This window comes from Antechinus flavipes, chromosome 3, assembly GCF_016432865.1.
Source record: "Antechinus flavipes isolate AdamAnt ecotype Samford, QLD, Australia chromosome 3, AdamAnt_v2, whole genome shotgun sequence".
NCBI classification, from domain to species: domain Eukaryota; kingdom Metazoa; phylum Chordata; class Mammalia; order Dasyuromorphia; family Dasyuridae; genus Antechinus; species Antechinus flavipes.
In genome coordinates this window covers 168,632,390-168,657,865 of record NC_067400.1, presented here as the reverse complement: position 1 = coordinate 168,657,865, position 25,476 = coordinate 168,632,390, and the positions used below count along the sequence as shown (strand labels likewise).

The 25,476-nt window shown below is 33.9% G+C and overlaps 1 protein-coding gene across 5 annotated transcripts in view; it reads right to left on the bottom strand.

Moving 5' to 3' along the window:
* Window positions 1–24,720, bottom strand: part of ARHGEF7 (Rho guanine nucleotide exchange factor 7) — a 333,485-nt gene extending 308,765 nt beyond the window's left edge. The window contains exon 1 of one of the 5 annotated variants that reach the window (XM_051984209.1): window positions 23,948–24,720. In XM_051984209.1, the coding sequence (XP_051840169.1) occupies window positions 23,948–24,112 (165 nt within the window). In that variant the 5' untranslated portion in view covers window positions 24,113–24,720. The remainder of the gene's footprint in view (window positions 1–23,947) is intronic. The other 4 variants (XM_051984207.1, XM_051984208.1, XM_051984210.1 and 1 more) reach the window with 4 other exon arrangements.
* Between the last annotated feature and the right edge of the window lie 756 nt (window positions 24,721–25,476).

The following is a 25,476-nucleotide window of genomic DNA, read 5'->3' as shown; positions in this document are numbered from 1 at the left end:
AACCCCTGAATATTAGGTAAGTTTACAAAGAGACATTAAAAGTTAGGGAAAAGACTTCATTTAGAAGATAGTATTGAGATGAATGTTTAAGGAAATTAAGGATTCTAAGAAAGGGAGGTAAGCTGTGAAGGACTTCTTGTATAATGGTGCAGAAATAGGAGATATAATATGGTAAGTAACAGCAAATTGGTCAGTTTAAAGGGAAATAAGTATAGTAAGCATGGAAAGGTAGGCTAAAATTAGACTGAGAAGGCCTTTTAATGCCAAACAAAAGATTTTATACTTTCCAAGCATCTATATTCAGAGTTCACAGACTGCTTGTGGCTGCAACAGGATTTTTTAATGTGATTCTTCAGAACAGCCCTATAAAGATCATCATGGGGCAAAATAAGGGTTAGGTGAATTTTTAAAAGCAAGAAGCAAGTCAATGGCACAGCTAGGAATAGAATCAAAAAAATTTTGAGCTGAAAGCATCCTTAGACATCATTTAATCTAATGCCCTCATTTTACAAATTAGGAAGCTAGAGATGGGTGGTCATGTAGCTTGACCAAAGTCACAGAAGCTAATTAATGGTAGAATGGCGTTGTGATTGCCCTCAGTTTTCATGTCTGGAATCTCAATCTCCTAATTCTCAGTTAATAGCTTATTCAGTAGACTTTGCTTGCCAATAACTTTCTTCTGGGATGCTTTAGATAAGGGAAATTTTGGTTCATATTGATTCATGCTAGAGTTATTTCTATATTCAGTTATTAAAGAATTACTTGGCTGCTGGCCACCAAAACAACTGAAAGGTAAGTTATCTGAATGAAACAGAACTATTAGTTGTCTTTTATAATATTTCTTCTAGATGCATTTTCTATTTTATTATCATTAACTTAAAAAAAATTTACTACAACTACAAAAAGCAGGAATTTTTTTAATGGGAAATGGTTTAGGCAGGCCCCCTAGTTTTCTACTAAGTAGGGATCCTAGAACATATTTTTTAAATTTATTTTATTTTATTTTGTTTTTTGCTGAGGCAATTGGGATTAAGTGACTTGCCCAGGGTCACACAGCTAGAAAGTGTTAAGTGTCTGAGACCAGATTTTAACTCAGGCCCTCCATAATTTTTTAAAGCTCAATAAGGTCATATGTTCTACCTGTTCACGTCTTTTCTGTAGAATACTTCAAAGAATCCATGATTTTATCAGTGTGAACACTCCCTCTAAACTATCCACACCTTATCTTTTATTATTTTTCTATATGTTTTCCCATATGTAGGCAATAGGACTGGGGTAAGGATATTGCCCAACATTGAATCTTAAAATCACTGAAAAGTAGATTTAGAACTAGAAAGGACCTTAGAAGTCAACTTTTCAACCTCCTCAGTTTAAGATAAGACGTTTTTCTAAGTCATCTCATAAAATAATGGCAGCAGACATTTTCTATCATGTCTGACTTCATGATCCCACTCAGGATCACACAGTTATTACTTGTTTGAGGCCACATTTAAACTTATGAAGATGAATTTTCTTGAATTCAATCCCAAAATTCATTAAACTACCTAATATAATACTTAATAATATGTTAAAAATTGATCTTTTGTTTAATCACAGTTACTGATTATCTTATTTAATTTAAAAAAGAGTTTCTCTTAGTCCAGTATATTCTTTAATTAGCTTATTTTGTTTGCTATTTATAATTGAATTTTAAGAAACTCAATTATATTTCAGGCAAACTTTCTGATAAAATCTTAATAGATTTTATATTTCTCTTTTGTGTTTAGGAAAATTTGGGGGAAAAACAAAGGATAAATATTATTTTAAAATAATTTAATCCAACATGTAAACTGTTCTGGGTTTCTTTTTTTCAGCTTATCACATATACAGTTAATATTTTAATAGAATAAATATGCATATAATATTTTAATGGATCAAAATTAACAGGAAAAGAATCTTTTTAAAAAATATTTTAGAAGGATATTAGCTATCATAGTGCCCAGATATAAAAGGAAGGGCTCTATGCCAGCAATAGCTACCTGTGCTTCTCTGTGGAATCATGCCTTTTTGGATAGCTGTATAAATTAGCTAGGTTGTAATTACTGAGTTGGTTAACAAAGTTATGTCATGCCTTCATATGTTCCAGTTAGCCCTACAATAAGGAAAAATTCTACTCAAAGGCCAGAAACTATACTTAAACTCATAAGTATCTCATAAATGTCATTATATTAAAGTGGATAATTTCAAGAGTTACCAGAACAATTGATTACTGCTACAAGAAGAGTCTCTTCTTGGGCATGACTACTAACACTGGTTCAGTAGCACAAAGAAAATAGATATTATCCTTAATTTTCTCCTCTCCCACTGCCTTAACAAATCAGCAAATTATAGTCCATAAGGACATGATGAACCCAATATTTCATACTATCCTGTCTCAACCTTGCCAAAAAGCCATAATTATACAGTCAATAAATGTTTATTAAATAACTTCTGTGAAGAAAAAAAAATCCTAACATAGTCTGCTTTTCCTAGGAATGGGGAGAGGCCTGAATTGTATACTTTTTTGTATACAATTTTTGTATACTTTTTTAATCCTTTGAGATCTTTGGGCAAAAAAAGATATAAAACTTTTTGGATATTATTCACAATTATTACCTCTAAGGGAAACTCTATCTAGAATTCTCTGCCCTTCTCCATTCTATTGATCTCACAGCTTCCTTTAAGTTCCAACTAAAATCCCACCTACTGCTCTTAATTCCTATACTTTCCCTCTTTTAATTATTTCCTATTTATCCTGCATATAGTTTGCTTTGTACATATTTGTTTGCATATTGTTTTTCCCATTAGACTGTAAGCTCCTTGAGAACAGTGACTGCTTTTGCCATTTTTTGGAACCTCGATGATTCCAATCTAGCACTGGTGCTTAATTAATGCTTATTGATTATTTACCTATAGGAATTTATTTATTTTATTATTTAATCTGTCTTCATCCACCACATTCTATAATTTTTTTCATTATCCATTCTGGATATGTGCTCATTTATCAGTACTTTGAGAAGGCAAGAGAGAAAATATGAGTAAAAGGAAAGATTTAATCAGGCTGTAAATTTAAACTCTATCACGAAGATTTCGTTAAAAGAGTCTTAAAATGCATTCAGAATTATTATTTAAGAACATAAATCTCCCTGAAGAAATGTCACAAAACAAATGTAGATTTTGTAGTTTAAGAAGCCATTGTTAAAGTGAACATCCAGCTGTCAGGGATTCTCCCTAACAGGAAATGATTAGATTGAGATTTCAGCTATTTGAGCTAAATGAATGTATAGGTGTAAATCTACCACATCTCACACTGATTAAGATGTAATTGCACTTACTACCACCTGTTAGCAAAGATACAGGATATTTTCTGGAACAAGGGAGTTACCAAATTACTGTTGGAAGGTCAAATCTGGCCTGCCACATTTTTGTATTGACTGTGAGGTCAAAATGTTTAAGTTGTCTTTTTTTCCCCCCTTCTTCCTTTCTTTTTTACATTTTCAAATATAATTTTATTATATTTAAAAATAGAAAGGCTATTTTTAGCTCACAGGCTTCACGAAATCTGGCAGCTGGCCAGATTTGGCCTTCAGGCCATAGTATGCTGACCCCAGTTCTAAATGAATACCCTTTGCTACAAGTCTCACTCTTGTAAAAAATATACATAGCCCTTTATGAACAAATCAATTTTTAAAATAGCAGAAAACGGATTAACAAAATGGGGGAACTTTTTGCTAAGTAGGAGCTTAGTTTCCAGCAATTCCTTTCCAATATATTTCTACTAATCTGATGATGTTTGCTAGGAGCATAGATCTTAAATTAATTTTTTTGAGTATACCATAAACAAGATGATGTTAGTAACATGAAAGAAAAATATAACTGAAGAAAAATAAAGGTGTCTGGATTGTTTCTATGCATTCAAATCCTACTACTGCTATATTTCTATCAACAAGATTGAAGAATCTAATACCAGAGCAAGTACAACTAGCAAAATTCTTAGGAAACCCCTTATGGTCTGTAAAGATCACTGTAATATTTTCTTTAAGGGTGAACATCAGAAAGTGCCAAACTATTAGAGAAACCAAATAATTTCTAGCAGTACTCTTTTTGTAATAGCAAAAATTTGGAAACAAAGTAGATGGTGAATGGCTCAACAAATTGAGGTTCATGAATGTATCCCACATTGCTGTGCTTTAAAAAATGATGCATGTGATGAATACAGAGAAGCACAGAAAGATCTACACCAACTGATGAAAAGTGAACAGAACCAAGAAAATGATATTTACACAATGACTACAACAATACAAATGGAAAGAACAATCACATATAATATATTAAAGGTAAATTAACAAAATTATAAATCTCAATCATGACTCAATGAAGAGATATGAAAGGAACCTCCTCCCATAGAACTTCTTTGTGGAGATGGGAGGCCCAAAGATATTAGACTTTGTTATCTGCCTTTTTCAATATATTGATCAGGTGTGCTGATTTTTTCCTCTTTTTTTCCCGAAAGTCTGAAATTCAAAAAAGTAAAGGAACCCTTTCTCCCAAAGACTTTTTAATTTAATTCAAGACACATCAAAGACAAAAATTAATATGATATATGTAGAATAGAAGGAAGGTAAGCTTAGAGGAAAAACACTAACAATAGAGGAGACTGGAAAAGACTTTTTGCAGTAGTTTTTACTTGAATCTTGAAGGAAGCTAAGAGGTACAAAAGAGAGAACATTCCAGCCATAGGAAATAGGTAGGCAAAAATGGGGATAGAAAATGGAGGGTAAGGGATGAGGAATAGAAAATAGGACTATATGAACAGACCTTGTAAAGACTGGAAAGAAAGGAAAGGATTAGGTTGTTCTGAGTTTTAAATGCCAAATAAAGGAATTTATAATTAATCCTAGCAATTAGGAGGCAATGAACTTATTGAATTGGAGTGGAAGAGGTGGTCACAGTCAGACCTTCAGAAGTCATTTTGGTAGCTCAGTGGAGAATGGTGAGAGAGACTTAAGTCAGAGAACAATTATGAAGCCATGACAATAAACAAGGTGAGAGATAATAGGAGCCTGAACTAGGGTGGTGGCTGTGTGTTTGAGAAATGTAGAGAAAGGAGGAACAAGATTTGACAAGTGATTAAATATGAGGGTAAGCAAGAGTGGGGCTCAGGGATGATAATGACAAATAAATGAATGGTTCTAGGCATTAGAATTTAGTGATGAAACATTCACTACTTTCCATGCAGCATGCCATTATAACCCCAGGACATTTATGGATTACTTACATTAAAAAGATGTTAAAATTTATTTAAGTCTAAATAGATTGAAAAGAAACTACAAATACTTTTAATTAAACTCAGAAACTACAAAATTATGAAAATACTGGGAGCTTTTATCAAAAGATGAACAATTTAATGCATCCTGGAAAAGAGAATGCAAACTTCCTATGTAGATATTCTTTAAATGTCCTGTGTTCTGAATTTGTTATGACTTCTGCCACAGGGGCAGGTGGCAGATGTGGGAGAAGCAAGGAGAAAAGAATATCAAGATTGTTTTTAAAAAGTCAAGTAGTTCTTATCCAAAAAGCAAAATAAATGAATAATTTGGATAGATAAGTGAATAAGTAAGTTATGCAAAGGAGCTATTTTCTGTACTAATTACAGTTTAAAAAAGAAAGACAAATAACTATAAATAAAGCCTTAAGAGACTAAGGGTACACATGGAAGGAAAAAATGCAAAAACTCAGATCAAGTAGGACAAAAATAAAAACAAAAAAGATGCAGAAAATAGTATCAGCTTGTTTTTTTGGAGGGGGGAAGGGGAAGTAATTTTTCTAATATATGTATTTGAAGCCAGAAAATCTGGATTATGTGACCTGGTTACTTAACCTCTCTGAACCTGTTTCCTCATATGTAAAATAGGTTTAATAATACTTAAACTAAGATCCAAGATTCTGGGACAAGAACTCACTATTTGACAAAAATTGCTGAGAAAACTGAAAAGCAGTTTGGTAGAAAGTAGGTATAGATTAACATCTCACATTACATACCACTATAAGGTCAAAATGGGTACATGATTTAGACATAAAGAATCATATCATAAGCAAACTGGGGAAGCATAGACTATTTATGGATAAGGGAAGAATTTATAATCAAACAAGAGATAAAGAGCATTATAGATAATGGGTAAATAGATAATTTTATTATATCAAATTTAAAGGATTTTGCACAAACAAATGCTATGCAGACAAAATTAGAAGGGAAGAAAGAAACTGGAGAGTAGAGTAATTAACATCAAGTTTCTTTGACAAAGGCCTCATTTCTCAAATATATAGAGAACTAAGTCAAATTTATAAGAATGTGACGTTCCTCAAACGATAAATGATCAAAGAATATCACTATGCAGTTCTCAAAAGAAGAAATCCAAGAAGTAAAAGTAGTCATATGAAAAAAATTATTTAAATCACTACTGACTAAAGAAATGCACATTAAAATAACTCTGGGGCACTACTTCATAACTATCAAATCAGCTAATATTATAGAAAAGGAAAATGATGCATATTAGAGGGGATACAGAAAAATAGTGACAATAATACATTATTAGTGGAATTGTAAATTGATCTAACCACTCTGGAGAGCATTTTGGAACAATACCCACAAGACTATAAAACTGTGCATAACCTTTGATCCAACAATATGGTTTTAAAAAAAAAGATAACTATAAATAAAGTCCTATGAGACTATGAGTACACATGGAAGGAAAATACAAGAAAAGAGCAAATAGAACAAAAATATAGACAACAAAAATGATGCAGAAAATAGAGAGGATATATGTATCTGAAGACAGAAGATCTGGGTTTGAGTGACAGGCTAATCATCTACTAGGTTTGTATCCCAAAGAGATGAAGAAAAAAAAAAAAAAGAAAAACCTATTTTACATATACAAAAAACATGTATAACAACAGTTTTTGTGACAACAAAGAACTGTAAATTAAGGGAATGTCCATCAGTTGGGGAATGCTAAACAGATTGTAGTATATGATTTTGATGGAATATTATTGTGTTATAAGAAAGGGTGAGCATATTGCTTTGAGAAAAACCTAAAAAGGCTTAAATAAACTGATGCAAAATGAAATGAGAGAAACCAGGAGAACATTGTGAATAGCAAGAACAATACTATATGATGATCGACTGCAAATAACTAAGCTATTCTCAGCAGTACAATGATACAAGACAATTATGATGAAAAATTCACCACCTCCAGAAAAAGAACTGATGAAGTAAGTCTAGGTGAAGACTGGAAGCATATTTTTTAATTATTATTGGGCTTTTTTTAATCTGCATTTTTTGGCAACACAGCTAATATAGAAATGTTTTGTGTGACTGCACAAATATAATATGGATTAACTTCTCCCAGAGAAAGGAAAAGAGAGAATGAGGGAGAGAATATGAAACTCAATTTTTAAAAAAGAATGTTAAAAATCTTTGTTTACATTTAAAATAAACTTAAACGTAAAAAAAATACTTTAACAATCTCATATTTTGAAAGAAAACACTTTTTAACTGTATTGTAAATGTCATTATTGATTATTATCACATGTAAGCCTATATTCATATATCTTAGTTATAATAACAGCATGTCAAATAAGAAAGATTACAAAGGAGACTATGAAATGCTATTTCTAATTTTGAATAAGTAGACACAGTGAGTAAAAATCATGATTCAGGGATTCCTAAGACTATATTATAGGAAAGGGAATAAGCATTTATAAATTATCTACTATGTGACAAACTCTTCATAAATATCACCTCATTTGATCCTCATAACAATCCCGAAAGGTAGGTGCTGTTATTCCTTTTTCTTTTCTTTTTTTTACAGTTGAAGAAATTGAGGCAAAGAGATGTGAAATAACCCATCCATGGTCATTCAAGTATCTAAGGCCATATGTGAACTGGTCTTCCTCAAGCCTACTGCTCTATCCACTGCACCACCTACCTGCCTCTATATAAATTTTCCTTTCTTTTAAATCAAGAACAAATTAAACAAACAAATTAAAATATATTACTTCTCTTCCTTTTTTCCTTCTCTTCTTCCCTCTCTTTTTTCTTTTCTTTTTTTTGTTCTTTTTCTTCCTTTCTTCCCCCTTCCCTCTGTCCCTTCTTCTTTTCTTCTCTTCCTCCCTTTCTTTCCTTTTTTCCTTCCTTCCTTCTTCCTTCTTTTGTGCCTTTCTACTTATCTTGTAACTGTCACTTACTGAGCAGGCAAGTAGCCTAGCTAAAGCAATAAGCCACTTATTGCTTGTATGACTCTAAGCAAGCTACTTAACCTTATCCTTCCTTCTTTTCTTCCTTTCTCTCTCCCTCCTTTCTTTTTCTCTCTCTCCCCTTATTTCTTTTTCTCTCCCTTCTTTGTTTCTCTCTCCCTTCATTCTTTTTTCTCTCCCTCCTTCCTTTTTTCCTTCATTCTTTTTTCTCCCTTTTTTCTTCCTTTCTCTCTCCTTTTTTCTTTCTCTTTCCTTTCTTTCTTTCTTCCTCTCTTCCTTCCTTTCTTTTTCTCTCTCCCTTCTTTCTCTCTCCCTCCTTTCTTTCTCTCCTTCCTTCTTTTCTTTCTTCCTCTCTCTCCCTTCTTTCTTTCTTCCTCTCTCTCCCTTTCTTTCTTTTTTCCTTCCTTCTTTTCTTTCTTCCTTTCTCTCTCCCTTTCTTTCTCTCTCTCTTCCTTCTTTCCTTCTCTTCCTTCCTTCCTTCTTCCTTCTTCCCTTCCTTTCTATCATCTTGTAATTGTCACCTACTAAGCAGGCAAGTAGCCTAGCTTGAAGCAATAAGCCACCTTAAGGAAAATATAAGAGGTGGCATTTACAGGTAAGTCAAACCACAGTTACTACTGCCCCTCACACCAACTGGAAATAATCCAGGACCCTAAGTCCAGGAGCTTTGATACCTACTTCCAAACACACCCCCAAAGCATCATCTCAGGAAGCTATCCAATATAGAAATACTAGAAATTGCCCCTGCCTCTTTGGCAGCCATAACTACTAAAGATCTGGAAAAGAAAGTTCTGGTCACTACAGTTCTTGTACCCAACAAGCAGTTCAACATCAGAAATAGATATGGTTTTACCCATGGAAAAAACATTAAACAATGTACATTACCATCTACTTTGCTGTTATGCCCTATAGACCATGGAGCCTTTCCACCTGACTTGGAGAAACTTCCTATATATGTATGATGTCTCTGCTAGATTGTGAACCCTTTGAGAATGAGGGCTATCTTGTTTTTCTTTTTGTATCCATAACACTTAACATAATGCTTTACACATAATCAGTGCTTAATAAGTACTTTTTCATTCATTCATTGATAATATTTATTCTAAGTCTAAGCTACAATATAAGAAATAATAAAAAATTTAATGACAAATCAGAAATACTCTGCAAGGGACTTAGAGTTATCAATTTAACAATTAAGAATCTCTTGCACCCGTCTATACTTTCACTAAAAAATATAAAATGGACAATATAAATAACTACCTTTGGATTTACAACAATGCAACTAAAAGCTACAAGGGTTATCAATCTTCATGCTGTGTTGCAGATTGCTTGGTCACTCAAAGTGAAGATGTTCTCACTGAAATACCTGGTATTCCTTCAGAAGTCATTTAGGAGAAAACTTTCTCATTTTACATGTAACTAAGTTCCCAGGTATGTGGTACAGTTAATAGAGCACTGAGCCTAGAGTCAGGAAGGTCAGATTTCAAATCCAGACTCAGCCACTTAATGCTTGCATGATCCTGAGCAAGCTACTTAACCTTAGTCTTAGTTTCTTCAACTGTAAATGGAGAATAATAATAGCATCTACCTCCTTAGGGCTGTGAGGATCAAATGAACTCATACTTGCACGGTTTGCTTAGTGCCCAGCACATAGAAATCACTTCAAAAATGTTTGTTTTTCTCTTTATAGAGATCAATCCCAGAAAGTCTACAGCCAGTTTCAGCATAGAAATAACATGCCAGATTATAAACTCCCATTATACAAAATTCCAGGCTCAGTTTACTGAAGTGACAACTAGTTGAGAACAATGATCTCATCTTATTTACTTGTGTATCTCCCTTGGTGTCTAGAATACTGCTTTACATTGGTAGTAATTCAATATTTGATAAAATAAATTCCTATATCTTTTTAATTAGGAGAAAACCAAGCCATCTCATAGGATCATAGCTCCAGAATTGAATGGGAATTTTGAACTTTCCTCCTCCTGATTCTAGGGTCAGTGCTCAATCTATTGTGCTATATAGGCATGAAGGGGAATTTTGAAATATTGTAATCTAACCTTTTATTTTACAGATCAGAAAACTGAGGCCCAGAATGGTCATATGATAAACAATAAGTAGAAGAAGCAAGATTGGACCTCAGTTCTAGTTTTAGCTTGTAAATCCCTATACTTTTTCAATTGCATAACATTGTCTCCAAAACCTCTCATTGAGATAGTTCTTTAAGTACCCATATTAGAACTTCAGCCAGTTTTCAGATTCATCAGTAGGCATTCAAAAAATAAAGAAAAGGAGTTCCTCTCCCCAAATGACTCCTAATGTTCTGTACATGAGACATTATTTGTGCAATTTTGTTATATTTTATCTAAATTTGTGGTGTAGTTAGTATATGTTTTAATTTGAAAACTTCTTAAATTGTGAACTTGACAGTATTACGTTTTTAAATTATATTACTTAGAACATAGCCTTATATAATAAACAATAAATATTTGTAAATTTGATTTTTGACTTAAAGTAAATAAAAATAAAATTAAACATAAATCTGGAGCAAGTAGGTAGCTCAGTGGATAGAGTCCTGGGCCCAGAGTCAGGAATATTCATCTTGCTGAGTTCAATGACCTCAGACACTTATTAGCTGTGTGAACCTGGGCAACTCACTTAACCCTGTTTGCCTTAGTTTCCTCATCCGTAAAATGAGCTGAATAAGGAAATAACAAACCACTTCAGTGTCTTTGCCAAGAAAACGCCAAGAAAGGGTCAGACACAATTGAAAAAAAAAAAAACTGAACAACAAAATAAATTTTAAAGAATATTCAACTTCAAATGGTAAGCTAATTTTCCTAATCTTCTAAAATCATATAAAAGTTAGAGTAGAATAAAAATCAACAAGTATTCATTAAAAATCTATTATGTGCAAGTAATTGCCATTTACTGTGTGCCAGGCATGTTCATAAGTGTCAGGAATAGAGAAAGGTAAAAAGCATGCCCTTTACTGAGCTTCTATTTTAATGGGGAAAATAAAGCAACAGTAATGTACATACAAGATATATAGAGAGTATAAATGCACTCATAAGTAGGATGGCACTAGTAGTGAGAAGGGGGAGGATGAAGGCCTCCTGGAGAAGAAGGGTCTTGAACTGAGTCATAAAGAAAACCTTGGAATCCAGTAATAAGAAAGTATTCTAGGTACAGGGAAACAGATAGTGAAAAAGAGTGTGTGTCAGGAGACGTAGTTTTGTGGAGAGGAATAGCAAGAAAGCCAATGATGCTGGATCATGAAGTCTGTGAAGGGGAATAATGTACAAGACTACCAGAAAGATAGAAAGTAGTCAGATTATCATAGGTTCTAATAGTTAAAGATCAAAGAGAAAATTTTATATTTGACCTTATAGGTAATAAATACTACAGTATTCATAAAAGATATTGAAGGGTATTATTGTTAACTTTAAGATCAATTTGACAGCTGAGTAGAGAATGTTTTTGAGTGGGGAATGACTTGAGGCAAGGAGAATAACCAGCAGTGTATTGCAGTAGGCTAGGAGAGAGACTTCAAGAACCTACACTAGGGTAGTGACTGTGAGTGGAAAGAAGGAATATATACATACATACATACATACATATATATGTAGGGGAAGGATAATAAGTTCTGTTTTGATCATGTCTGAGATTCTAAGGTACAACTGATGCAAGACTAGAACTAACGCTCAGGAAAAGGCTAGATATATGAAATAATAAGCACTTATGTATATATCTATATCTATATCTGTATCTATATACACACATACATACACTTACACAGACACATGCACAAAATAATTTTATTATTATGAGAAAATGTACTGGAAGCTGCATCAATAAAGGCCTAACATAAATGGCATTTGAGCTGAGCTTTAAAAAACAATTCTAAGGAAAAAGTGAAAGAGGATATTCTACACACAAATAACTTGTACAAAGGCAAATATAATGAAAGATGGTAGCAGGCTGAAGTGTAAAGCATATGAAGGGGAATTTTGTTTAAGCCTGAAAAGGTATATCATGGTGGGCTCTAATAACAAAAGAAAAAGAAAGGTTTATATTTGATTCTAAAGATTTAGGAGGCCTTTGTAGGTTATTTAGAGAGTGGTGTGGTCAAATTTATGCATTAGAAATATCATTTTTGGCAGCTGTTTGAAGGCTACTTGATACTTGAGGAGATACTTGAGGCAAGGAGACGAATTAGGATATTATTTCCAAAATCCAGGTCAAGGGTAGTGAGGGCTTGAACTTGGAGGTAGTTCATGTGAGTAGAGTGAAGGGGACGGATGTGAGATGCTATGAAGATATTATCAATAAGACTTATGAACTGAATAGATATGAGCATGAGGAAGAATGAGGATTTCCAGAAGACTGAATCTGAGTGATTAATTGTGAACCTGGGTAACTACAAGGATAGCAGTGCTCGTGATAAGAAAAAAACAAGTGAACAGAGCTCAAAGTTTCTCATCACATTTTTTTTTTCCTACTAAGGACAGAAAATAACTCTTCAGGCGCAAGATTGAATCTGAGTTCAATATCAATCTCTGGTTTAAATCTATGATCTAACTGGGAAAACAAGACATGACTGTATGTCAAGTTAAATGCAATATAAGACCAAAATGTGAAGACTTCACAAGACAGGATATGAAAAATGTCAGTAGAGGCCATCTACAGTAGCTTGCTAGATCACCCTCATCTTCATCTTTTACCTTTTCTTTATTTTGCATTATGTTTCATATTGATTTGTAATAATAAAATTGCAATAATTTTTAAAAATTAGATATAAACTTGGAGATATAAATACAATACAAAGCTTGGGGGAGAAATCCAAACAATTGTGGGACTGCAAGTCAACTAGATTTTAATTCTCGTAGGAATAAGGTATCATAAGACAAACATATTAGGTAGTTTTCATTCATTTCTTCATTCAAATGTTTACCATTGAGTATGTATTATATATAAGGCAACAGTGGGACAGCAATGGTATTGTGGAAAACAAAGTAGGTACTTATTAAGTGTTTATTGAATTGAATTAAATCAGGATTTAGTGTTCTGTTTTCAGCTTTTTTTCCCTTGGTGACTTATAAATCCTACTCTACTTCCCTCTTTCCTTTATGTACACAATGGAGAAAAAAGGATTGGATGTTCTCTAAAGTCTTTTCTAGGTCTAAATCTAAAATCTTATGATCTTATGGCCCTATGATTTATCTCTAAGGTTCCTTCCAGTTCAATGATACAAAATTTCACAGGGTCCCTGCTTTCAAAGAGCTTATCATCTTGTAGGTGATGAGGACATATACACAAGATATAAATTAAAATATAATAAATATCCAAGAAGACTATAGGACATACATTTAAAACTAGAGTGGATCTTATAGGACATCTAATCCAATCCTATCATTTTATTCATGAGGGAAATGAGGGCCAACAATGTGGAATAATTTGCCCAAAGTCATAAAGGTAGCAAGTTGAAAGTTTGGATGCTACCCTAGGTAGTCTTGACTCCAAATTGAGTGCTCTTTCCATAAAATGCTATGAGAATAGTTGATGGATAAATCATTTCCAATTAAAATATTCTGGTCCTAAAATAGAAAAGACCAGGCCAAGGGTGCTTCTCCAGACACAACTTTGAAAAGTTTTAATGTTAGTGCAGTACCATATACCATATATCACATACTATATACCATGTACCAATCATATCAATCTTGAGAGATTTCCTAAATCTGTCCAGCTTCCCTAAAGCATGTGATAAATAAATATGCTTTTCTTGTAATAGACATATGCTAGTTAAATTGTACAGAATGGTATAAGTATACCATTTTTAGTAGCAAAATGGATGGCTGTAATGACAATTAATAAGCTTACTAAAATGGCTAATAAATATCCTCTCAAAAAATAGGAATAAAAAGCAATACAGGTATACTTTATTTTATTGTGTTTCACTTTATTGCATTTTGCAGATATTACCTTTTTTAAAACAAATTAAAGGTTTGTGGCAATCATGCATTGAGCAAGTCTATTAGTGCCATTTTTCCAACAGCATGTGCTCACATTGTGTCTCTGTGTCACATTTTGATAATTCTCACAATATTTCAAACTTTTTTCATTATTATTATTATATTTATTATGGTGATCTGTAATGAGGAATCTTTGATGTTACTATTGTAACATCACAAATTGTGTGTTCTGATTGCTCTATTCACTTGGTGATTCCCTTCTTTTCCCCCTCTCCTCAGGCTTCTCTATTCCTTGAAACAACAGTATTAAATCATATTACATAAACTTAGTCGATAAAGCAGCACCAGGATTTGAGAGGACTAATTCCAATTTTGAAAGAAGTTGTATTGTAGGTAAAATGCTATCAAATAGCATCACATGCTACAGAAAAAAATCTTTTTTTGAAAGGAAGAGTCAATACATGAGACAAACTTTATTGTTATTTTAAGAAATTGCTACCACCGCTTCATCCTTCAGCAACTTCTCTGATGGGTCAGCAGACATCAACATGGAGACAAAACACTCCACCAGCAAAAAGATTACAATTATTATAGGTTCAGTTGATGGTTAGCAATTTTTTTAACAATAATACATTTTTAATTAAAGTATTCATTGGGAAGTTTTTAGACATCATTGTACACTTAATAGAATAAAATATAGACATAATTTTTGTATGTAAAAGATTCATGTGACTTACTTTATTATGATATTTGCTTAATTGCAGTGTCTCACACACACCTTACACTAAACCCAGAACAGACCAAGCAAACATTTTTGGATGTTCTACTCTAAGAAAACTGCATAAATCTCCAGAATGACAAAAAAATGCTTCATCAAGGAAACAAGAATTTAAATATCTTAGAGGAAATGGAAAATAGGAAGCTCCAGAATTAACTTTAGAAATATCATAGTCAAACCATGAAGTCATGGTAAATACCATTGGGGTTAGAGGATGCCATGGAGAAAGATTAATTGATTTCTTGTTGGTGTGGGTCCAAAGTACTCTGCAGTTTGTGCCAATGGGTGATGTGACCCCTTGCTGGGAACAGGAAAAAAATTGGCAATAGCAGAGAAAAGGCACTCTTATTAAGTTGTTTTATTCATTTAAAATAGGGATTCTTACCTTTTTGTGTGTCATGAACCTCTTGTAGTTAAGTCTGTGGGCCTTTTCTCAAAATAAACTTTTTAAATGATTGATTAAATGATTAAACTGCAGTTAGAAGTTAGTAAAAAAATAAAGGCACAATTTTCCCCTGCCCACAAGTTCATGGAAATCTATTCAGGGATCCTTTGGGAGTCCATGGACCCAATATTAAAAATCCTTTATTTAGAATGATCCACTGTTATTTTCTGGTATTATTTTGTTAAAGTGTGATACCACTACAGAGAGTGAAATATTTTTAAACAGCAAATATATATGAAATAGGCAGCAAACTACAAATTTGTAGTGAGAAAATTATATAGAATATGTGAAGAATTAATTAGAATATTAATAATATAAATTATAAGTTTACCATCTCATAGCAAAGTATAGTACTAAAAAAATCTGCTATTTTACAGATAAAGAAACCTTCACCAAAAAAAAAAATTGGTTTCCTTCTAGGACATAGGAGATAGTTTCATGAGTTAAGGTAACCAAAAAACAAAACAAAACGCTGGGGTGTCAGCCTTTTGGCAATGACTCTCTCTGAATCTAGTTTGTCTGGTCTTGAGACAATGGTCCATTGCTAGGGCTTTCCATCAAGCAATAAGTTTCTTATCAAGGACCTGGCCTGTGCCAAACACAGTCTAGATGCTACATATACAAAGACAAAACAAATAAAAACAGTCCCTGTGCTTAAAAAACCAACATTCTATCAGGAGAGGAAAAATATGCATAAATAAGGATATAAAAAATATATAAAATAAACATTTTAAAATCCATTTTTAAACTAAGATAAGACTTGACGACACATGCAGTTCACTGGTATAGTCTCTGAGGGCCCAAGGACATCCTCCATGCTGAGGTAAGACATCAGAGGAGGACTTTAATGGAGGCAAAACCCAGAAATACCACGTATTTATTTGTCATTTTTCTTTAAGACAGAAAGAAAACATTTATACTTTCAGCTCAGTTTTCCCACATGATAAAAGATAAGAAAAAGTTTGCCCATATGTCCAAGGCAAAGTGGACAACTAAAATAAATAAATAGACAGATATAAAGATAGATAAATGAAAAACAACTAAAATAAATACAAACAATCTCTGTGTTCCAGTTTAAGATACTTTTGCCCCTGACATCCCATGTGTTTAACTATATATGTCCTTTGGCCAACAGGCTACTTACTACCTTAGCAATCTTCAACTTTAAAAAAGTGAAGAAAAAGGAAACTTCCTAAGTCGTTGAACTCAGACTCTAAAGATAACAGAAAAATCATAAGGAAAAGTGTTTTTACAATGCCCGTGCACTGTCAATTGACCTACATTTCATTTATCCATTCATTCATTTTGCCACAAGAGTACTTGCTTCCTATTCAGTTTACATACAGTTGAAATCTACTGCTTTTTTTTTTCCTTTAGGGGTCTGCTTTAGCTCCATCCCATATATTTTGAAATGCCTCTTTTGTTGAAAGCTCATCTTTCATTAATAATAATTTTATTTAGCATTAATGGATAGTATTTGTGTTGTATATAGAAATCCTTTGTTTTATGAAATATTTGATTCCATTCTTTTCCCTGATTTTTACTCCCCTCCCTGTAAAATATAACCTTCTTGAAGGGATCTCAAAATTACTTCAGATTCTGAGCATGTAAATCAAGATTACAACTTTCCAATAGTTATTTAGCTCTTGATGTGATTTTTTTTTAAAAGGCTAAGTAAATTGTAATAAGCTTTTGCAATTTAAATATTTTTGGAAGGAAATTTGATTACTGTTTTCTCATCTTTTAAAAGGCCAGTAGTTGCTACAGATGATTTATAAGTTTCTTCCCATTTATGTATGTTTTCTCTCATCAATCTATAAAATCTTTGATTTTATGATTTTATCAATATGCTTAGAACAGTTATCATAATGAATTTCATAGTAAGAGACTTATATGTGAACTTCCTTCCACAGTCCTTTACCCATTATTGCTTAATATTTAATAACAATAGCCCCATCTACCTTTAAGATGTTCAGTTTCAGAATGAGAGTGATGGAGAGGCTAATGGGAATTTTCTATTATAGACATAGGAAGGCATCAGTGACTGACATTGTCCCTAAAAACTGAGCTGGATAAGTTGGCATTGCAAATAAATAATATCCCATATTTTAGAGTTGCAAGTGAACTTTCCTATAAAACCAACCAACCATCTGATAGATGAAGAAAATGAAACCCCGTGATATTTGTTACTTCACTTAAGATCACACTGGACTACAGAATTCTAGTTTTCTCTTCCCCATAGGGGCTCCCACCATATGGAAAATCTGAGTAAAAATTTTTTGGCCCTCCCTTCATACCAGAGAAATTGAATCTTTCTTCTTTTTATGTTATATTTTATATTATATTATAAAATATTTTATTTCCTCCACATACAAGTTTTATGTTTAATGTATTCAGATAAGGATATAAAAACCCAGATACAATGACTTGTATAGCTAGTTTGCTAATCACAATTAAGTCTAAAAGCCAGATTCTCCTGTTTTCCTAGTCCAATGTTCCTTCCAACTTACCACACTAATTCCATGAAATCTTTATAACTACTATGTTAAATTGTTTTGTTTTTGTTTTTGTTTTGAATCTATTCCTGTAATTTCATTTATGCAGGGAACTCCCAGTGTGGAAACTCTCTTGACCAATGCAAATCAGCACTTGTTCTGCAACTTATACAAAGATTTGCTGCAAGCATTGAAAGACAACATGACTGCTGAAGGGTCTCAGAGCCTGTATGTAATAGGCTGGATATTAATTGAAGTCTTCCTGACTTTCAAGTTTGCTTTTTATCCACCATACAACACTGTCTCCCTTCCATGAAAATTATTATTAATTTGTTCAATCAATTATATTCATTCTTTATTAGTCATTATTATAGCTACAGTGTATAATATTTTCTCCTTTATCTGATTATTTTCTATACCATTTATTTTCTATACCACATAATCAAGCGATTGATCTTATTCTTTCTCCTGCTATTATTTAAATTGTATTTGTGTGTGTGTATAGATACACTTTGTTTCTTCAAAAAAAATCTACTCAATACAAATTTGGGATAAAGGATGGGGATAAAGATAAGGTTTGAATTTAATATGAATTCTTTATATTTACTAGCCAGCTGTTAGGAAATTATGAGGGGTTTATGTTGAAATTGAACTTGAGTTTGTTTACTTTATCTTTAATGAGTTGTATATTAAATGCAGTTACTGTGGGCCAGATGTTCCCCTTGGTATAACCCTATTCACCTCTTCTTTTGCAAAAAAGAGGAGGCACAAAGAGAAAGAGAAAACCAAACACAGAAAAAAACCACTGCTTAACCTTAAAATTACATGCTCATAAAACTATGGTATAGTCACTATTTAGAATTCATCTCTTCATTGTTGTTCAGAAAGAGTTAATTTGCAGCCTTGGTATAACAGATAAAAATTGACTTCAGAACCAGAAAGACCTGAATTCAAGTACTGCAGATGACCCATAGTGGCTATGACTCCCTAAGTCACTTAACCTATCAGTGTTCTAGAAAACTAGTTTCGTTGTATGTGTGTGTGTGTACAAAATTTTCCAATATTAATGAAATTATAGTTCTAGTTCTTAATTGGCAATGAGTTTAAATTAATTAACAGGAAGTTCTTCGAAGTTCAAAGATCCCTTATATTTATTGGTCTTTTTATTATTTTCAATTTGATATCTATCAGGCAGCAAATATTTATTAAAAACGCACAAGTTGTCTTTCTGATTCCAAATAATTCTGACTAAAGGTTTAAAAGATATAACTATGTAAATATTGCTAATGATGCACTTTTTTCTTTTTGTTTTTTTTTTTAGGAATAAAAAGGTAAGAAATAAATAGATTACTACTAGTATAGTAACTAGGTTACTACTAGTCCAGTATATTGAAGAGAGGATCCTTGTACAGGGAAGGATTGAACTGCAGAGGGACTCTCGGGTCCATTCCAACTCTGAGACTCTGTGAAAATAATATCCTTTCTCTTTTTATCATTTTTTTTAAGGATGGCTGAACTTCTGTTTTCCTATATTTTCTGAAATATATTTTCCTAATTTCTGAAATGTTCTGTTGACTCTTTTGTATAGATATGAAAGATAATGATTAGTTACCAGATTTTATTTTAGGGAATACCCTATGTATTCTATTGAGTAGGGAACTGGAAAAAAAGAGATTAAAAGTTTTGAATGTTAACAATTATCAGCATCACTTTGTCTTCAAAAGCAGATCTCTCCCTTATCTAAATTCATGTGGCACCAGCAATCTGCAGCATGCTATTATAACATTTGATCATCAACAATCTTAATATTCTCTTATTTTAAGTATTTACATTATATCTTCCCAATTAGATTATAACCTTCTAGAGAAAATGTACTTTATCTTTGAATCACCCATAGCAATTTACATAGCAGGGCACAGAACTAGGTGCTTAATAATTACTGACTTGAATTGTCAATTATTAAATGCACTGAAACTGATAAAAAAAAGAGAGAGAGAGAGAGAGAGAGAGAGAGAGAGAGAGAGAAAGAGAGAGAGAGAGACAGCTGTCTCTGCACATTGAAATATTGAATAACCCCACATACATAGAACATCTGCCAATTCTGGGATAGTAGTTCATCTGTTATTACTGTGCACAATTTTAGATATACAAGGTAAATTTATATGCACCTCTGCTTTCCAGCAACTTCCAAGATGGAACAAAGTTTCCTGAGAAAGAGGATTTCCGAGGCATTCAAAGATTAACAAAAGTAGCATTAAAATAGTACTTTTGTTCTCCTTATTTTTATTATGATTTTTAGTTTTTTATGAAAATTGTGTCCTTTAATTGTCTATAATTGGTTTTCTCACCAAATATTAAGGTCATTTAGAGGGTAAATTTTATGCCTTTCTATGTATTTAAATAGTCATCCTGCACTGTGGCCAGCTAACTCCATTCATCAGAGAAGCCCAAGTTTATAATTTACTGTTTTCTAGAGTCACAATTGATCACAAGGGTGGCTGTATCACCACTATGAAACCTGTCCCACACACATACACAATTCCTACACATGTGATTTTCCTCACAAAGAAACAGAGCTTTAAAAAATACTTTATATCTTTGCCCCAGGTAGAAAATATAATCTTGATAATGCTATAGAATTATTTCTTTTCCATATAAATATAGACAAGCTTTCTAATTTCCTCTTTTTGCTATTACGTTTTTGTCTTTAAAAAAAGTTACTGCAAAAAAAGAAAACCCTGAAAATTCTAAAAATACATGAGAAAAGTACAAACTATAAAAATTTTAAAAGTCTTTCTACTTTCCTAATTCCCACCCCATTACTAGCTCCAAAACAGGACAAATGAATGTAATGGAATAAACACACCAGCAAATGCTTCACCTAATTAAAGACATCTGAGAATTCTTAGTCAGCCTTAAAACTTTCCCTAATAATGAGAGCCCTTCCCCAAAGCTAGTGGTTTTAAATTGTGAATTTATCAGTCCTGAGCTAGAAAACTGCATAGTTAAATATTTGCTAATAAAACTATTTTGTTAAAACAGGGACAAGGATTCAGATCCTTTAAATTTTAAAGACACAAACTGCTCACCCCACCCTCTTGTCTATCATCTCAAACACTGACATGCAGTGAAATTAAGATTTTCTTTTTTATATTTTTAAGGAAAATTTGTCCCATTGTATATTCCACTTTCAAGCAAATCAATATGGGATGCATTATAGGATATGCAATTTGATTTACACATCAATTTTTTAAAAAATAAATAACTGTATAGTAAAAGAAGCAGATTTATATTCCTTTGAAATCCCTCTGATTAGAAAGACTTTTCAAAGCTGGGATTTTATCCATATAGAACTTTTTTTTTGAACCATGGGTATTTGTTGATTTATAATTTTATCATTTATGATGATAGAATGCTCTTACAGTATGTGAAAATAATATTCAGCAAAAGTGATTGCTCAGTGACTTAGAGGGTTGAGTCTCAACTTTTCTATTCAATTTGATACGTTTCACTTGTGACTTCTATAAGTCATAATTTATATGAAACCCTCTTTTTTTTAAAATAAAGTATGTGATCTCTGTAGTTTTTAAAGAATAACCTGAAACCAGTGATTACTGATACATGCTAATTAAAATCATTCTAGTCTCATTTATAAATAAAAGTATAAATTTCTAGAGAACTATGTTTGCTACCAACATAAAAGATTAAAGTTCCTTAAAGTATTGCTTTAAGAATCTATGACAAGTATTTTCTGTCCACAGTTTTATTAATTTATCATATAGTTTCAGTACTTCTCATCTGGTTTTTATTGCTAAAGATACTGGCATCTAAATGAAAACAAAGTCTTTGAGGTTTCCAAAAAGTTAGCTCCTATTTTTTTTTCCTAACCTAAATCACAATTCTGTTATGACATCAGAATCATTTACAGGCAAAATATTTTTCAAGGACAGGCAGAATAGGATGAACTCATTTAAAAAAATATAGAAAAAGAGAGGGCTCTATTTTTGTGAAGTTGTTCCTAGTAAGGAAAATATACTAAGCATGTGATATGGGTCATGTTTGTATCCCCTAATATTATAATTACATAATAATATATAATATATAAATATAATAATATATAAAATAATAATTATAATAGTGAATACCTTCTATATAGTAAATGCTACATAGTTGATTTGCATTGCTTAAATTCTCATAATCAATCATCAATAAACTTTCTGTCTTTTAAAATGAAATGAAGGGGACATATTCAAACTTATTGGTAATATCAATAAAATGTATTTTCTATTATATTTCACCAATGTACATGACTGTACATGATTGTATTATGATTGAATTGCTACTTCATAGCAAATATCTAACATAAATATTTTTAAAACTAAAAATAAGTAATTCGTTATTTTCAAGACACCATCCTAGTTCTGAAGTGTTCAAATTTGGCTATTCAACTGTTCTTATAATTATTCCCCCGCTTTAATAGTTTCACAGAAGAAAAAAAGTGGAACTAGAATTTAACATTTAAAAGAGGGAGCATCCTCTGAAATCATATACACTGGATCCTCCCTTTTCTCATCTTCTAGTCCAGTATGAAAATAAACTTTAAGCACTCAAAGATAAGCAGGTCAAAGTTCACACATATGTTCCCCTGAATGAGTATGCAGCTTATTGGCTGTAGACATTATGAGTAACAGGATCTCTAGGACTAACAATTGTGTTCAGTCTAAATCCGGGAATAAAATTCAAGGATCTTAAATCCAAACTTACATATGTTTAGGGGTTTCAATTCAAGTGATCCCAAGATCTTTTACTTAGATGTAGCAAGAATTCCTCCTGTAGTCTAAGTCCTAAACCATTTTCCAACTCAGCCCTCAGCTTTTGTGGAGTACATTCGGGGAAAATTACAAAGTAACCGGTCCATCTAGACCCTCCTCACAAAATGAGAAAAGTTGAACTGTTAAGTGTGATCAAAAAATTGGTCCGAACAATGGCATTTCAGAAAACTGCCTTACTGAAACAAGCTTTTCTGTTAGGGTCACTGAACTGAAGCCACCTCGACTTTGTTACAATATCTGAAAGTCACTAAATATTGGACAGAAATAAAAATGATAGCTATTCATAGCTGGTAAATTAAAAAACATTTTCCCTCCCAAATCGAGGAGTGGTAGTGGTGGTGGTGGTGCTGGAAGAAGGCGCATGGCTAGGTTTGGATACTGCTGCTGCACCTCCTCTCTCTGCCCAGGTCCGGCTCCTTTAAAAGTGACCCACCCGGCAGCCCCAGGCAGCCACGGCCGCCGCTGAGCCCCTCGGCTCACTCTATTCCTGGCTCCCCCACCCCGCCCCCTCCCCACTTCCCCTACACAATGGCGCCTTTGGAGCTCCCGCTAGATGGGTTCTCCGGCTGTCTAGGGGGAAGCGCTATTCACCCTGGAAAAGCCGCACGCTCCTTTTCGCGCTGACTGGGCTTTCCAAAGGGAGAGCAGCGCACAAAGGAAAGTGCGTAGGGCTAGTGCCCAGATCGCCCGCTTGACTGGCGAGCTAAGAAGGTGTCCCCGGGCTAATTTATGACCCATGTGCCCCGGGGCAGCGCTGTCCCCCAGTTCGCTTCCCCGCACTCCCCAGCCCCGAGGGTTTAGGTCATTGTGCCGAAGTACATTCAAAGGCGTTCCCCGGCTTCTCCAGTGAAGCTGAGGCTGAATGCGCCCAGCCCCAGGGGCTGAGCAGGGCTTTATTTCTGAGGTGGTCTAGCCTTCAATGGGAGAGGAAGGGGCGGGGGTGGAGAGAAAATGGTGTGTGTAGATTGTGTGTCCGTGTGATTGTGTGGTGCGTTGCGTGTGTCTATGTGTCCGGTCCTCTGGTGAAACACAATCAAGCAAAGGCTGACATGATCAGATTTTGTGGAGAAGAGGAGGGGTGGGGGTAGGGTAGGGTGGGGTGGGATGGGGGGAGCGCGGTGGAAGGCGTGGAGAGGTGATATTGCACTTACTTTCTCTATGGTCCCAGGGAGCAGGCGGTCCAGCAGCCTGCAGAGGACCACCCCATCTTTCAGAGACGACTGCAAAAAGCCCTCCGGGTCCGAAATGGTTTTTTTGGGCGACTCCAGCACCCCCAAGGTAATCAGCCACGTAACGGTCTGTTCGGCGGAATTCATAGCTGCCAGAGGAAGAGAAATCCGCAGGGAAAAGGGAGAGAAATTGCACACGGAGCCGCCTCTCTCCCCCCTCCCCCCCGCCTCTTTCTCTGTCGCCTTTTTTTTTTTTTTTTTTTTTGGATCCCCCCCTTTTTGCTTGTGGTTTCACATTGGAGCAGCAACGGCTGGAGCTGCTGATCCCACCTCCTCCTCCTCCTCCTCCTCCTTCCCCATGTAGATGCAGATGATGACGATTGGCTTTGCGAAATCCAGTAGGTCCAGTTTCTCTCTCTCTCCCTCTCGTGCGTTTTGGCAGACTGTCAAGTGCCTTTTCATTATATGCACATGAACCTGCAACAGCAGCAGCAACAGCCTGGCGCCTCCTCCTCCTCCTCCTCCTCCTCTTCCAAGCCTTCCTTCAGCTGCTGTCGCCCAATGACATCACTGACAGGAGGAGAAGAAAAGAAGATGCCGTTTGCAACCAGCTCCACATCCTGTCATCATCTTAGCGTGTTCTAGCCATTAATACGAATGGCAGATGGATCCGCCCTACATTAGGTGCCCGGGGCAAGGTTCGGTTATTGAACGCATGCTGGTGTTCGCTTTTACGCACATTTGAGCAACACACACACACGTATACAAAGATGTGTCAATACACCTATACTGAAACAATCGGCAAAATTCTAAGTATTCATAAATACTTAACAAATCGTATATGTGAAATGTGTTCGTGGGATATAGGAATACACATATCCATATTCTAAGTATATTTATATAGTTATTAGGTATATATTATTTGAAGTTTGGGTTCGATTTGGATTTGGGTTTGTTTGGGTTTTTTTGTTTTGTTTTGTTTTGTTTTGTTTTTTGTATATTGTGTACTATCTAAACTAAGTAAGCAACGTCTGAAAGTAGTCCCTTTGACCTCTAGAGAAATTGCTTCATTTTCAGTTGCTAGTTGCAGCCTTTTACCATCGAACTGAACAAGTGAAATGTGCCCATGTGCACTTTCTTTTATACAATATGCTAACCATTTGCGCTTCTGCCTGGGCAATTTTAAGCAGACACCATCTGGAAGAATCTTCCTTTACTCCTTTCATTCTCTGTCCTTATGCCTCCCTCTTTTGCTTTAAAAGGCTTACAATTGTTCGATTTTTATAATATGTTAAAAAATAAAAATCTGAATCCTAAAGGTTTTCCATAATACTCTCTCTTCCTTTTATTTATGGCAGTTTTATTTTAGAAGGTGTGAGTGGTGAAGAAGGGGGCCCCAAATACATGGCATTCTCCTCACTGATACAAGTCAATAATCACGTAATATACTTTTTTATTTTTATTTTATTATTATTATTATTATTATTTTTTTTTTTTTTTTTTTTTGCTAT